At 39.4% G+C, this 16,981-nt stretch overlaps 1 protein-coding gene across 4 annotated transcripts in view; it reads right to left on the bottom strand.

Moving 5' to 3' along the window:
- FNIP1 (folliculin interacting protein 1) overlaps positions 1-16,981 on the bottom strand; it is a 111,400-nt gene that overhangs the window by 32,526 nt on the left and 61,893 nt on the right. For 3 of the 4 annotated variants that reach the window (XM_039324959.1, XM_039324961.1, XM_039324960.1), the window contains exons 3-6: positions 16,732-16,875; positions 11,707-11,807; positions 10,130-10,204; positions 9,800-9,891 (exon numbers count right to left, since the gene is read on the bottom strand). In XM_039324959.1, coding sequence (XP_039180893.1) covers positions 9,800-9,891; positions 10,130-10,204; positions 11,707-11,807; positions 16,732-16,875 — 412 coding nt within the window. Of the gene's footprint in view, positions 1-9,799; positions 9,892-10,129; positions 10,205-11,706; positions 11,808-12,939; positions 13,076-16,731; positions 16,876-16,981 lie in introns of those variants that run through there. The other variant, XM_039324962.1, reaches the window with a different exon arrangement.

Genomic DNA, 16,981 nt, shown 5'->3' with positions numbered 1-16,981 from the left:
AGGGAAAGCAAGATTCACTTAACAACGGTGCAGTGATTCACTTAACAAATGTGGCAAGAAAGGTCATAAAATGGGGCAAAACTCAACAAATTTCTCATTTAAATTTTGGGCTCAATTGTGGTCGTAAGTTGAGGGCTATCTGTAATTTGCGTACTTGCGCATCCACACACGTAACTTCCACATATGAAACACGACATGTGGGAGGCAAATCACTGGGACATAATGTCCCTTAGCCCACATTGTAGTCTTCTAACAAGAGTGGCCTTACTGCCCTCTCACCATTTCCATGGCAATGGAGCCGGGAGTTGGCAGAAAAAAAGACAAAAGCCCTAGGGTATCATTCTACATCTCTTTGACATATCCCCTACCCCAAAGTCTCAGTTCAGCCCAATTTTCCAGCTCTAATGAATGACAGAGAGTTTTTTTCTTAGCCCTAATCCAAATCCTTGCACGATTGATTTATTACTGGAAAATGAAATGAAAGGAGGCCTTTATCTGTCTTATGCGAAGAATTTCACATTCACATGTTGTTTCTAACCAAAAAAATGTCATAATATTTTCACCAAAGCAAATGGAAGATAATACTGCATGCTGGGCTTGGAATATTCTGGTCCTATGTGTGAAATTTATTTTTTTCCTCTTGCAAAAGAAATAAAAAACGTTGAATGAAAGAAAAAACATTCCTTGTACCTTCTCTTCTGCCAAAAAAAAATAAGAACGGTATCCTTTGATCACAGGCTTCAGGTGTAAATCATTAATAGTACAGGTAGTCCTCAACTTATGACTGTTCACTTAGTGACCGTTCAAAATTACGATGCACCCCCCCCAAAAGCTATATATGACTCATTTCCAGAATTCTGAAGACTACACAGACCACATGTGCTTGTCAACTTGCTCACCTTTACAGCAGGTTGAAGCATTTTGTGGTCATGTGACCACAATATATGATGCCTTTTGTCAGTTTCTGGTATTTTCGGCTAGTTTCCAGCAAAAAACAGCCATACTTATTGGTGACTTAACATTATATAACTATATTGATAATTAATAATAACATAATATATATGGGCTGGTCACATTCATGCCTCAACTTATGACCATCATTACTTATGACAGAAATTCCAGATTCCATTACAGTCATGAATAAAGGACTACCTCCATTTAATAATAGAGTGATGACTATTGAACCCAGGGCCTCTCTTCACTGTGTTTGTGTGTAGTCATGGATTCTAATATTCAGACAGCTGCACAGTGAGAAAAATTCTTTTCTAGTTGTTTCAAAAAATGGTAATCAGAAGTACTAAGTGTTCCACCAGAAAAGAGATGGGCTGGAAAAGGTTGGCTAGCTCACATACAAAAGCACACAACAATCTTCTAAAAATCTAAGAATTAGCAAGAATCAATGAGTCATAAGTATTCTTTCTATTTGATTTAGCTTCTAAAAATGCTCTGGTTACAGATTAACTCATTTTTGCACTGCCTGACTCTGAAGCATGGACTGTAAACAAATATTGATGAGTAGATTATGCATTAATCTAGGTTTATAAGGTTTTTTTTATATGCAAAATTACAGAAAAATAATTATCTTTCTTAATATACTGTATCCAGTGTTGTATAGAAGTAAAATCAGTACTTTTCTCTTTAGGTTTTAAAAATACATATAAATGGGCTATTATTAAGTAAATTCAATGGTTAGCAAGAAGCTATTTCCTTTATTCAGGAAACTAATTATTCCAGTGGGTATATATAGGTAATCTTAGACGTGCTACTATTGTTTAATGAAGGTCCAGAATTACAGCAGTCTCAAAAAGGGTACTTTACTGCCTATTGCAATATTTTGACATCCCCCCCCCCACGATTACATGATTACAATCTTGGCAACCTATTTGCACTTATGACTGGTTGCCAAGCACCCCTTGATCATGTGATCAGCATTTGCTATCTTCTCTGATGGCCTCCCCAAATAATCAATGGGAAAGCTGGCAGGAAAGGGTGCCAGCTGATGCTCCCCCTCCCCAAGATGAGTTCCTCTCATCTCTGGAGGCTGGCTGAAAGATTGCTTGCAGAGAGAAGCTGAACTCATTTGATTGGGCACAAAAATGAAGCTGAACTCCTAAAGATTCTTCAGAATTTCAGCTCCATTTTTGCACCTTGTCAAAGGAATTCCCTTCCATGCAGTGAAGGAGTTGAATTCCTGCAGCAGGGTGCAAAAACAGAGTTGAAATTCTAAAAAAATTAGCTCCATTCCTGCATCCCACCAAAGGAGTTCCCTTCTGTGCATAGAAGGGAGCTGAAATCCTTTAGCAGGCAGCTCTTTTAGGCAACCCCAGAGAGAAGAGGGAGCCAAAATCCAAGCAGAAAGTGGAGAGGCAGCATAGGTGTGGAATGTCTCAGGTGTGTGGGGGAGGCCTTGGGAGATTCAGCCTAAGCCACACACAAGTATCTCTTTATTCAGGTGCTGAAAATGCTGCTTGGATTTTGGTAGGGGTTTTTCAGCTCCTGAGTAGAACCTCTGCTATCTCCCTCCACCTGAGACACTCCACATTGCTTCCCTGGAACTTCATCCACTTAACCCATGAGATGGCTTAAAGACCAGAACCAGAAGTCCCAGAATCATAGCTGTTGAGAGAAATAGTTGTGTGTATTTCACTTAATGACTGAGTTGCACAACATCCAAGATCCTGGTCCCAATTGTAATCATAAATCAAGGATTACGTGTAATTCAATCAGGTATTTTTACTAGCCATTCATTTTCCATTTTCTTTTGATATTATAAACTTACATAACTGTTAAGTCAACAACTCTTAAACTGGACTAGATAAGTAAGCAGCATTAAGGAATACAATACCTAGCAGCTTCAATTATGCTACTTTTACATTATGTAATTATAGTTTAACACTCATTTTATAAATCTAGATTATACTTGTAAATCCTACCACACTGACATTTTTCCATGTATACAGTGCCTAGTGCATACAAAGTTTCCTTTCCATGCCATTGCCCTCAGTACCAACACATTTGAACATAAAACTTGCAATTACACTTTAAATCAGAATTGCAACCTTTGTCCATTGTGATCAGCCATTCTCTGGTGGGAAGTTTAAATTTAGTAAAGGACAGAAAGGAAGGACAGCAACAGTTAAGATGAACATGTATGTTGTAGCTTGCAGGGATCAGAAAATTATACTTCAATTATTTCAAGATGTACATGAAAGCAGTAGGGTTCCACAAGTAAAAATAAATTGTTTTGTTTTATGTTCTTGATCTTTTGCTTTCTATTAAAATCAAGTCGGTTTCTAAAAGGGGAGTGATATTGATTAAATAAATGGATTAAAAGGGTGTTGAGGGAATCATTCATCCAAGGATGAAGCAATCCCAATATATAAGTTCAGTATGTATTGATCTTTCAGCCAACCTATGGGTTTGGTACTAGAAAGCCAAATAATTCATTTTAAACAATAAGCAACTACATAAACTGTGGGTGCTTAGTCTGAAATCATTCTGCTCAAACAGATGGTGCCTTAGGTAACAAATACAAATGATATGCCTTATAGGAAAAGGAAAGGATTTTGTGTGGATCATCATATTGTTTTACTTCTTGGCAGAGCACTATTATTGAAGATTAATTAGGCTGCTGAGGAACAGTTGTATGAGTAAGGGCAGCAAACGGCAGCCAAAACCCCCAGTAAACATAATCATGGTTAATAAAGCTCATTCTTCTCATTTCCTCTGTGTGTGTGTGTGTGTGTGTGTGTGTGTGTGTGTGTGCGCGTGCATGCCTTTGAGTCAGTCTTGATTTCTGGCGATTGTCTGGGCAAGTCTCTGCAATTGTCTTGGCAAATATTTTGGATATTTTGCCTTGCCTTCTTTGCAGGGCTAAAAAAGAATGACTGGCCTAAAGTTACCATCTGGCTTTGTGCCTAAAGGAGGAATAAAAACTCACATTCTCCGGGTTTCTAGCCTGACGCCTTAAACCGCTACACCAAACTGACCCTCTTCACATTTTCTAAGTAATACTTAAAAATAAAGGGCAATTAAATCAAAAGTGGAAATACAAGGTACCCTGCAGAATTTCTGTAGCTTCTCTGAACAATTAAGCAACATTACAAAGGCTCCTTGAATTCTGAAGAGCAATATTTGTAGGGGCACGGGAGGATTCCAGCAGGGTACAAAGTGGGGGAACCTCTGAGTTTGGCTTGACTGGCTCCCAATTCAACTTAAAAACTTTGGGAAGAACAAACCAATCTTCTGGTTAATTTTCTTCCTCCTGCTGTCATGTCTCCAAAGCAGCTGACATGAGTTATGTCATGCATACGGCATATGAAACATATTCATGAATCAATAGATCCATCATTGTCTCTGCCGGGCTGTGGTGACAACCAAGGTCAGCCAGGATAACTTTTATCAGTGGCAACTGAGTTATCGCTGCAGTCCTTTCAGGAGATTGACAGTCTTTTTTTTTTAAACAAATTTTATTGGTTTTTTAATTAATACAAAGTGCTCAAGACATACCGTGGGGCTGGGGTAATCAAAAATCCAAAAACAAAACATATATAAGTAATTCAGTCAATGTATCAAATATTCCCTCTCTATTTCCCTCAAATAGCCTATATATTTAAACTAGTCTATTTCTACCTTAAATTTCTATTAATCCTAAGCCTGTTTTAAATCTTTATGCAATTACAAGACCATAATCAAATTTAACTTCAAATACACACATTATCAATTCAGGTATCTCTTCTAAATATGTCCTAATTCTTTAATTTCATCATAGATCTTATTTATTTCTTCTTCCACAAATCTCTCCCAGTTAAAATAAACATTAATCTATCCTATACATATCTAATCCATCAATCCATCAATTTTTTTTGTTAACAAAATAATAACAACCTTAAATCATTTGAGTCCCTTAAACAAGGATCTGTTTTCATCCAATTAATTATCAAACCTAATACCATCCATATTATCAAAGAGAACACATCATCTTATTAAAATCACATTCAATTAACTATTAATTCAATCCCGATCTAAAACATCTCTTTATTTTCCTTCATTCCATTATATAGTAATTTTCATACATTAATCACCCATTTTTTTTCTTATTTCTATTCAAAAACCTAATCCTTAACTCAGTCCATAGTTCTAAAATGCCTTATATCCAATATATATAATTTTAAATTTCTCTTTTCAGTCTTATTCTAGGCTTTTTTTTCTGCCAAGCAGGTTTCCACAACAACGCTTCCTTCCAACCGGTAAATCTCTCTTTGTTGCTTGTGGTGTTATTTGAGGCAGTAATAAGCTTCCTGTCATCTGGATTGGACCTCCATTTCTCTTATTCTTAAAGCCTCACTGCATTAAAGGTTCAAATCTCCATCTTTGTTTTTTTTTGGTCCTCACAAATATAGATAAAATGCTTGTAGGATGAAATAAGTTCCTCTATATCCTCAATGAAGTCATCTTTTAGTGTATTTTGATTTGTAGAGTAGTCAGGCATAATCTGAAAATCACTTTTAAAATTTGAAGCAGAATCTCTGATTCTTAGTTCTGTGGTGATCTCTTTCATTGTAACAAATTCCTCTTTAATTTCCTTTAATTCCTCTTCTGGTATATTTTGGTTTATAGCATAAACAGATGTAATCTGAAGATCAGTTTGAAAATTTGGGGTAGCATTAACTCTTCGTTCTGTAGTAATCCTTTTCCTTATAGCACATATTTCTTCAGAAACCTCATAAATCTTTTCCAGTATAAGCTTCCAATTTAAATGAGAGTGGAGTTTCTCCATTTTAAAAGTAATCAAAGAAAGTCTTTTCTTTATTATTATTATTATTATTTTTAATGAGGGCTGTAATTAAACAGTGTCCACTCCCTCAGTTCCCACATCTGCACCAGCTTATCTCTTCCAGGAATATTTTGAAGGTCAGGTTTTAATCCAAAAAATAGTTGCAATATTAGCTTTTCACCACTAGATGTCCGCAGTAAATAAAAAAGAAACTTTTCCAGACACCATTTTCCCCCCTTTTTTCTCTCTTTTAAAGGAAAGAGTGGAGAAAGAAATATTCTTCCAATGTTGGCTCTTAATAAAATTCAAAAAAGCGTTTTTTTTTTTTCTGTATCCCAAAATGAGTAAAAATAAAGTATAGTCTTTAAGAAGTTTTTATTCTCAACACCTCTCTTCCCACACATACAGAAACTGCCCTTTTCAAATCGGGAAATAATTCCAATCCAAGTTTTTTCAGGCAAAAAACAAAAAACAAAAAAACAAGGGAAAGAGAGGGGCTAAAGGGGTCTCACCCAGATCCTCCGTGGTGGGTCTAATATCGCTTAGCTGTAATTGTGACTTTGGCTGGTGCAGCAGGATGATCAGCCATCTTGCAGGACGATCGTTGCTCCGTCGACCCTAAGGAAATAGCTGGAGCTGCGGGAGAAGCTGCCGCTCTCCTGCAGCCACCAGCAAGCCTCCTTCTCGGTGGTTGCCCCTCCAGGGCAACTTTCGACCCACTGGGGGGTCTACCAACGCAGAAAACCCGGCCGGGCTGGAGACAAGTCCCTAGACCCGACCGGCGTCGCCGTGTACCGGAACCGGAAGTCAGGAGATTGACAGTCTGGATCTACACACACATCCCTACATCCGCTTGTTGAGGTTGCTGCAAGGCCCAGAAGGTTCAACTGATGAAGAATGCAGCTGGCACAGTTTTAATTATTAGTTGCTACTTATTATGCAAACTTTGGAGGGAATTGTCCCATGTCAGGTTTTAGCATCTTTTTCTGAAGACTTTTTCTTTATTGGGGCTTCCCGAAAATAAGACCGGGTCTTATATTAAGTTTTGCTTCAAAAGACACATTAGGGCTTATTTTCCAGTTACGTCTTATATTTGGGGAAATATGGTACTAAATCCCAGAATTCCTCAGCCAGTCCATAAGTTATAAAAGAGCCAAGGTTGCCTACCCCTGGGGTAGGGCTTATATTATGAGCATTGTGAAAAATCATGCTAGGGCTTATTTCCAATTGGGTCTTATTTTCGGGCAAACATGGTACATGACTATCCTTTCATCATCTATGGCAGACATGTCAAACACAAGGGCCACAGGACAGAAGTGGCCCACGAAGTGGTTTCATGTGGCCCGCGAAGCCATTCTGGAAACAGTAAGGGAACAGTCCCCACTGCCTTGACCCTGGCCCAGGCTGGCTGGGAGCCAATGTACAATTTTGTGGTGGCCATCTATGCTGAAACACATTCAGTCTTAACTCCACAAAACCGTCTGGAAACAGCGAGGAACCAGCCCCTACCACATCGACCCCACACCCTGGGTGCATGCTGGGGAAGTGTCACCCTTTGTGAGGAATGAAGAAATGCACCATCACCTGTAAGTGGCCAGCAAATAGCCCTCGCCTACTTCACATATCCAGCTTGATGGGCTCCAGGGGAGGGATTTTGGCAGGGAGCGGACCACTCTACTCACAGCGCTGAGAGGCTGAGCTGGGCGGCGCAAATCTAAAAAGAAGCGTGAGGCCGCCCAGCTCCCAGCCTGCCCAGTTTCGGCAGGCAGCAAGGCGCTCTCCTCACAGCGCCAAAAGCTGAGCCGGGTGGCACAAATCTGATGAGAAGTGCAATGCTGCCTAGCCCCCAGCCTGCCCAGTTTCAGCAGGCAGCAAGGTGCAAATCTGATGAGCTTCACACAGCCCAGCTCAATCTCTCAGCACTGTGAGGAGAGCGCCCCGCTGCCTGCTGAAATTGGGGGCTAGGCAGCATCGCACTTCTTTTTGGATTTGCGCCACTCGGTTCAGCTTCTTGGCACTGTGGGGAGCGTCCCACTGCCTGCAGAGACCGGGCAGGCTGGGGGCTGGGCAGCATCGTGCTTCTTTTTGGATTTGCACCGCCCACTTCTGCCTCTAGGCGCTGTGAGGAGAGCACCCCACTGCCTGCTGAAGCTGGGGGCTGGGCAGCATCATGCCGGTAATGTTGACTTTCATGTTGCTCATGGCATCCCCTTCCCCAGAGCCCACCAAGCCAGATATGTGAAGTAGGTGAAGGCCATGTGCTGGTCACTTCCAGGCGATGGTGCATTTCTTTGTTTCTGATGAAGGGTGACACCTCCTGAGCTGCGTTTCTTGCCTGTTTTTCTCCCTCCCTCATCTCAAATATTTTCCCATCACTCTGTACTTAGGAAGGAAGGAAAGAAGGAGAGGGAGGGTCTGAGGGAAATCCTACCTTAGTCCTGCCCTGCTGCCCTTTCACCATCCCCTTGCCCCCTCCTCCTGGCCTATCCTGGGGGTCTCCCATCCTATTGCTAAGGAAGCTTTGGATACAAAGCCGGGTCTCCTCCCATGCAGAGGGAATGGGCCTCCCTCTGACTTTTCCCTCATACCCATCATGAGCAACCTGGCTAAGGAGAGCAAGACTAGCAGCAGCAGCCTTGAGGAGGAGGTAAGCAGGTGGGCACCCCCTTGGGGAAGTGGGGCTGAGCTTGGTGTCGTGGATGTTTGAAGGCCAGGCTGGACATTTGACCTCTGCTGCCCAGGGCTCCAGGCAGCCCGCACCACCATCCAGCCCCCCCACAGAGCTTGAGAGGAACAATGAGGCTCCTCCAGTGGACTATGCCTTGGCACTTGCCCTGGTCCCATCCCCTTCTGCCAGAGATCCTCAGATCTGTCCCATTTCTGCCCAGGCCCCCATAGGCACTCTTGTTGCAAATGATGTAGAGCTGGCCACGCCCGTCCAGTAGGCCACACCCATTCCATCCACACCCACCCAGTAGGCCGCACCCACCCAGCCTTCTGAGGAAACTGTAATGCTGATGTGGCCCTCAATGAAATTGAGTTTGACACCCCTGATCTATGGAGTTCTAAAGACACTTGTCTGTATTACAATATTTTACAGTCAGGTGAAAATTCACTTGCCAGGCATTTTTATTTATTACCAGATTTAATATTTTTAAGATATTATTTTTATATTGTGATTGCTCTGAAATGCAGAGTGAAAAGTGAAGTATTTAAAATAAACAACTGAACAAACCAACTGGAACTATGAACTATACCTCACATATCACATTCTTTACATATTCACATGATAATAAACATAAGACAGCATTTTGTTGACATGCACATGTATAAATATTAAAAAGCATAGTTCAGTGGTGGCGAACCTATGGCACGGGTGCCAGAAGCGGCACCCAGAGCCCTCTCTGTGGGCACACGTGCCATCGCCCCAGTCCTAGATCTTCAGCTGGGTTTTATAAAACCTTTTTGTTTTAGGCCTCTGCCGCCGTGTGCAAAAAAAAAAAAAAGTTCAATCAATCAGTTTCAATTTCAACTTCTTGCGGGGAAAAAAAAGATCTTGCAAAGTTGAAATTAATTGATCGAACTTTTTAGTCCCAACCAGTCTGCCATTACCACCACAGCCACGCCCACCCAATGGGCCACACCTACCCGGCACCTGACGATGCATAAGTGAGTTTTGGGTTGCAGTTTGGGCACTCGGTCTTTAAAAGGTTCACCATCACTGGCATAGTTTTATCTAATTAGAATATAATTCTAATGAGGGGAAGATTTTCTGGTTTATATTAGACTGTTGACTATTCTCACCATAAATGGATTTCAATGAACTTCATCAACTTCTTCCAAATAGTCACAAAGCAGTAAACCTTTCCGGTTTTCAAATGTCATGAGCTGTGTATGAACTGAGAGTAATGGCTGCCTTAGCCCCAAATCCAGAGCATTTTTTTTTAAAAAAGATATTTTAGTATGGGTCAGATTAATCTGTGTCAATCAGTAAAGGTCTTATCTTGCAAATAAGAAAATTACCTATGTTCATAAGCAGTCCATTCATAATTGTGGTATGATCTGGCTTCAAAGTATTATTATCTTGATTGATAAACTCAAGACTGTCTTGAAGCCTACAGGAAAAAAGAAAGAAAGAAAACAATCTTGTGCCAGGACGTTTATCTTTGGTTATAAGTTGTGTCTTACTTTCCTTGCCCCTTTTCCCCACCTGCACCCTTATGTCTTCTGAGAATGAAAGAGGAATCCTTAGAGAAAAAAGGAACTAGCAAGAGACAATCTATTCTCCTGAAGAAACCATAAGGACCAGTCTGTCACTTCCCAATGATCACAAGCTCTTTCTAATGTACTCACGTGTTTAAACTTCCATAAATACTGCTTCCTGTTCGAGCTGTAAAAACTTTGCTCAGCATAAGCTGTGGAGGAGAGCTGTGAAGCCAAGAGAATAAGAATGAAAAGGTGTCCTCACCAGACAGCAATCCCTATTCATCGAAGCACTAGAGTCATAGTCTCACTAAGGATGTGCTTCTCAACTTCAGCAACTTTTAAGAAGTGTGGACTTCAACACCCAGAATTCCCTAGCAGGCATACGGGCTGGGGGATTCTGGGAGTTGAAGTCCACACCTCTTAAAAGTTGCTGAAGTTGGGAAACACTGTTTTAAGGTACTAAATTCTTTACTAAATAAATATTCCAAAGCATTCCCTAAAAATAGTGGTCTAGAGGGGAAAATTATTTCATTATATTAAAATAAGATTGATTTGCTTTTTCATTATGTCAGCTAATCAACATAAACATATCTCAAATTTAGGCATGAAACACATAAGCACATAAAAGCAATACTAAATATCATAAGCTAACATTCTTGCCCTGAATTTTAAGAAACATTCATGTGACTTTTCTAAGAATCTTGTTTTCAAAAATTATAAAGTTCAATTTTATTTTATAAAATAATTGTAGGATCCAATTTCCCAAATATATGGGTCTACTATTGTTCTTAAATCCCATCAGAATCAAACCTAGCTTCTGTAAACACAACCCACCCTGTGAATGAGCTTAACAGATGGCAGCATTATTTTTTCTGTAAAAATTATACATTCCATGTTTTTCCACACTGAAGGACAATTAGGGTAATAATGAAACAGCATGCCTATTTGTGAACTGTGGGACTCTGGTTTTAGATGAATACAGATGAGAAGCACATAAAGTAACTACCGGTAGCTGGGGATAAGCATATCAAAACTACATAATTAAAAGTATTCTGCAAATATTCAACAATATAAAATTAAACATCTGGAAAGAAATACTTGACTACAGCAGAGGTGACCAAAGGCTTTGATTTCATTAAGGGAATGAAGGCTACAAAATGGATAGGGCCACCTGGGAGGGTCTTAGGAAGAATTTTGAAGGTTTAGGCCCCTTTTAAATAACTACATGCTTATTTAGGATTTACATTCCATATTTCTTATTTCCCGCCTAATCTTTCCCATAGCATCCAAGTGTGTTGTCAATTTTCAGTAATCACAATCACTTTGGGTTTGTGGCCTAAAAAAATGCCTCTGGAACATCATGCCCACTGGACTGTCCATCTCTGTCCCATTACTGGCACACTGTATACAGCCCAATACACACAGCTATTGAATTTATTCATAAATGCCTGATAAAAACTGAAGGACAGAAAATATGCTTCATTAGGAAGGTGTATGGGAACTCTCCCCCCCCCGCCCCAGTTTTGATTATGGCATGCAGAATCCAAAACCCCCAAATCCCAGAGTGATCACATTTCTTCTCCCCACACTGTCATTTCTATATTATTTTCATACTACGAAAATTAATATTTTTCCAGAAGTCTGGTTTCAAGGTGAAATAAGATTCTAACTTCTGGGGAGAAGTCCGAGAGGAGAAGTATATGTAAGAAAAAAAGAATCTTTACCGGATCTGGTGGATTTTTAAAGTTGAGCCCTTGTAGCTCATAGCCACAGAACCAAACATCATCTCCCCAAGCATGTTGGCATCTGAAGTACATCGAGAGCTCTGAAAAAAGACACTGCTAATAATTATGTTGCATAGTGATCATTTTAAAAGCATTCTTCAGGTAGGGCAGGGGTAGGCAACTTTGGCTCTTTTATGACTCGTGGATTTCAACTCCCAGAATTCCTGAGTCATGGTGGCTCAGGAATTTTGGGCGTTGAAGTCCACGAGTCATAAAAGAGCCAAGGTTGCCTACCTCTGAGGTAGGGCATAGAAAATGGAGGAATGTCACAACTATAAATACGTTCAACAAAAGACGAGTGTTACATGTGTGACACACGTGTAAACCCCATCCTCGGGTACCAAGTTGTTTATGCAGGTTCACGTTGGCTCTTTAGAGTCAACGATCTAAAAGTTGCTGTAGATGGCAGTTGTTGTTCATGCTGAAAATAATCTTTGGGCAGAATCAAAACCTTCTGCACCTGCTGCTGCTCTCCACACATTAAGTGTTGTGATTTTATAGCAGGTGTGGATGCCAAGGGCTCCAACATATGTGATGTAAAATGAATAGGATAACATCACACATGTGGCAGGGCCAAGATTTTATTCAGTGTTTGAACATGTGAGCAGGGTTTGTTTTCAGGTGGTTTTTTTCTTTCTTTCTTTCCCTTTCCCTCATTTTGCACTAAGGGCTTACACTGCAACTTTCAGACTTAGCACTTCAATATAGTAGGAAGAGAAGCTCCTGACATTTGACCAGAGGGAACTTATGATGCTGTATGAAATCCCGGAGTAACAAATTGTTCACCCCTATCTTATGGCTTGCCTTGGAGGACATCATGTGTCTCAAAAACCTGATCTGCTGTCAGTTTTCCTGCTCACTTTTTATCTTGAGCAAATACTCCAGGCACATGGACTTTGATACTCTCTTGGTATTTGGCTATTCTGTCTTAAAGGATGTAATTTGATTTGATGGGAGAGGTGCATATTGGAACTAAATCCTGTGAGAAAAATAACAAACCCAGGGTAACGTAATAGCCTATTGGCCCATAGATATTTCTGCCTGTGGATTCAAACAAGCAATAGAGAATGCACAACTCTTTGAATGGCTTAGTTCACCATATTGTATCTGCTTTTAACATGAATGCAGCAGCTTCTGCACTCAAGGGCTTAGAATTTCACACACTTTTCATACCTGGTGTCAAAGCACTTAAAATTGTCAGGCAGTAATCACATATGTCACACTACAGAATAATATATTCTTTGATTATCCTGTAGGTACTGGCATTTTGTAGCATAATGGGAGGAATGTTTCTGAACTAACAAGTTGCCTGGTAGGAAAGAAAGATATTTTAATGGTAAACAAGATTCTAGCTTATTTTTCCATCCTGACTATAATAGTTATTTCTGTCAACTACAATCAAAACTGCCATTTACACGAATTGTAAAGTCAAATTTAATAAGATGGATTGACAAAAAGTAAAACAAAATAAGCTTCTATTTGGATATTCTGTATAAATGCATGTGATGTTTTTAATACATTATTTAAGACAATAGCCATTACTAGAATTAGGAGCTTGAAAAAAATATTTAAGCTATAAAAAGATTTTCAGAAAAAAAAATACCAGAACCAAAAAACAACCCCCAAATAATAAATCCTTAGGCATCAAGCAAGAAAACTTGCTAGATTTTTCTCCTTTCAGGAAGAAAACCCAGATGATTGAAAAAAAGTGAATTTACATGGATTAGTATAAAACTTTTCTTATAAAAGCTATGCATTCCATGGTGCGCTTCATCGGTTCTAGAAATACATTAGGAGATAATGAGTTTCAGCTGATCACATGGACAGTTAAAATTTTCCAGTTCACCCAATTTTGCCAATTTCAAAGTTGTGTGAAATTTTCTTTACAGGTAATTTTTTTTAAGTATATTATTCTTACATGTAACTGACAATGCTGTCCAGTCAGATTAGAATGGATGTTCTCCAGTGAACTGAATATTAATTATGAAGAATAACAGCTAGTGGACAACCAGTTCTTCTACAGCCAATTTCACAGTCTACATTTACCTGGAAGTGAGGCTTGTGGAAATAAATTTAGCTTTTTTAAAATATGCATACCCTAAAACTTTATTGTGGAAAGGAGCATGGTGACTCAAGGGGTTAGGATGCTAGCTTGACAAGCAGCCTGCTCATCTTTGAGACCTGAGTGCTGCCGTGGGACAGGTGAGCTCCTGTCCTTCGCTCCAGCTTCTGCTGGGGACATGAGGAGTCCCCAACTGGGTGTTCCCTGGGCAATGTTGATGTCAATGGCTAGTATTTTCAACCCGGAAGCACCTCAGTGCCTCCGATATGAGTGCGATATGATTGTGGAAAGCCTGAGATGTGGGGATATTAAATTTGTACACCTATTCCTTTTCTTCTTGAATTCTACCAGAATAGGAATGACCAGGAATGCACTAAAAGAATAAAGAGATAACAAGGGCTCATAACCTGTATTTTTAGAGCCAATCATCCCTAATGCTGATGCCTACAAAGACCTGCTTCGTCAGTCATTTTTTAATCAGAATCGTGCTACATGCATAAATATTCCATTTAATTTCATGTCGTTCTTACCAGTGTAAAAGTCTTCACATTCTCACAGATTTTTCTTTATAATTTTAATGATAAATATTGATTTATAAAGTTATATCAGAATTCTGGGTAAATGTGTTCCATCAAAATACAAAAACAGTTATTTGCCAACTTCTATTTCAGTTTTGAAATATCTATATTGCTTTGACAACATTCATTTTCTTTCAACTGGTGCTAAACAAATATATAATAATAATAATAATAATAATAGTAGTAGTAGTAATAATAATGGTGGTGGTGGTGGTGGTGGTGGAAGGGACCTTGGAGGTCATCTAGTCCAACCCCCTACTCAGGCAGGAAACTCTATACCATTTCAGACAAATGGCTGTCTAGTCTCTTCTTAAAAACTTCCAGTGTTGCACCATGATGCCTAGTTGGTCAGATATAATGGGAACTGTAGTCCAACATTCTGCACATTAGCCTCTATTTGTGACTCTTTGCCCTCATTTAATGTCAGGGGTCTCTGGTTTTCTTATTTTAAATATTTGGAAAGGCTTGTACAATAGGGTTCATTGTATGGAAAGTAGTTTGGAAATGTTAAATGATAGATGTTTGCTTGCTGTCATTCTAAAAGGATTATGAACTGGCATTCATTGAACCTGAGTTACACTTTAAGAGAGGTTTTGGCTACTAGTGCAGCCAGTCATCTGACTGATGTATTTCTGTCATCTCACCTTGTGCTGAGAGAAGTGTTTTCTATTAAGCCTTCCTAAAATAGAATTGAGCCTTTCTATTCTTTACAGTGAGTAGTTCTCTGCTTAAAACAGCCTGATCCTAACATAGCACATTCTGGACATATTCTGCAGGACTTCTTGACTGATACTAGTGGACCTGATCTCTTAGTAAAATTTTGCTAATGAAATGTTAGCCTCCCCATGTCATCATTTACACCTTGTCTTTCCGTCTCAAATACACAATATCTTTCCTTGTATTGCACTAGGGCAGGTGTAGGCAACCTTGGCTCTTTTATGACTCGTGGACTTCAACTCCCAGAATTCCTGAGCCAGCATGGCTCAGCTTGGAAACTCTCCCTTTCCCCTCAGCATAGCTGGCTCAGGAATTCTGGGAAGTCCACAAGTCATAAAAAAGCCAAGGTTGCCTACCCCTGTGCTAGGGAAATTGAAAATTGTAGTTTTTTATTTTTTAAAAAAAATCTCTTTGTCAAGGACAAATGTATGGGTTGGTGAAGGAAGAGCAGGGATGATGTTGAATTCTGTTCTTAGAATAGAGAATAAGAATAATGTTCTGCAGCCTGTTGTATCTCATTTAACTTCCATGTCAGAGAGATTTTTTGGGGGAGGAATTCTGACTCAGTCAATGCTTTCTGCCGAGTGGTCCCATATCAGTGAATGTGCTGTATCCAGTATTAAAGAGGCAGACCAAATACGTACTTTAAGAGGTGCAGAGGGAGTAGTTAATGTAAATATAAGGAACTGCCTGTAAATGACTAACACAATAGAATTTGATTTTCTCATAAGTAAATGTGCAAAGTATTTGCTAAGTTAATTTGTAAAATGTAGAATGCACATAGGGTTTTTCGCTGTCAAAAGCTGAAGCACATACTTTACATGTTATTAAATGACAGGAAGATTGTTTCAATCTACTGTTGTCTACCAGCCACTAATCTTCAGGGAACTAGTGTCTCAGGAATCAGAGATTCCAACAGCCATCATAGCTAGTCATTGTTGATAGTAGAATTAATATCTGTGTAGCAGAACAAATGTCATAAATAAAACCTCTCTTATCCCAGCCCAGCTTGTTCTATGTTCTATTACTGCTGTGTGTGTGTGTGTGTGTGTGTGTGTGTGATTTTTTTTTCATTTCACAATGAAATGACGAGGTAATAGACAATGTGTTTTCTCATGATCTATATCTATATTATGATGGTAAGATGTGTGAAAGAACAACATGGATGGATTGATAATAGGTCTTTTTTTCACATGTACATGAATAGGCATTTCTCACTGTATAGAACAGTCATGGGATGAACCAATGGCAGAGATATTAATATGTAGTAGCCAATATAAATTATTATAAATTTATTCATCTATTTTTTGCCTTTCATAGAAAAATAGCTAAAAATCTGTCTTGCAGTAGACTAAAATATAGGTGTTTGTTGCTACTTTTGTGATCATTAGTATAACAGCAAGTTCAAGTTTTGTAAATGTCTACATGTTTTATTTGCATACTGTGCAAATTCTGTTTCTACAGGTAATTGTCTTATTGCAGACTCAGATGATAATCAACCATCTCTTCTATTGGACAATCACCAAAAAAGTTCTTCTTGGCTTGGAACTCTCTGCCCCAGCCACTTCTAACAAGTGATGCTTTTAGCACAACTTAAAGGACTCTCACCTGAAATTTTGGACAGTGTTCTTTTGTTTCAGTAGAAGAAGAGGAGGAATTGATTGAACTGTCCAAAGAAGATGAACTATCTCCTCCAGGCTTGAGCTGGCAACATTTTCCAAAAACTTTCACTGGTGCATCACTGCAGAGCTTCTGATGGAGAAAAAGATGCAATTGCCACATTATACTTAGCAATCTCCAGACCATTGTTTAATTTAAGGAATTCCTCCCACATACAGTGATAACCAGGAAATTTCAT

The sequence above is a fragment of the Crotalus tigris genome, unplaced genomic scaffold, assembly GCF_016545835.1.
Source record: "Crotalus tigris isolate CLP2741 ecotype Arizona unplaced genomic scaffold, ASM1654583v1 scf7180000024310.2302065, whole genome shotgun sequence".
NCBI classification, from domain to species: Eukaryota; Metazoa; Chordata; class Lepidosauria; order Squamata; family Viperidae; genus Crotalus; species Crotalus tigris.
Note: the sequence above shows the minus strand (reverse complement) of the source record. Positions and strands in the feature narration are given on the sequence as shown.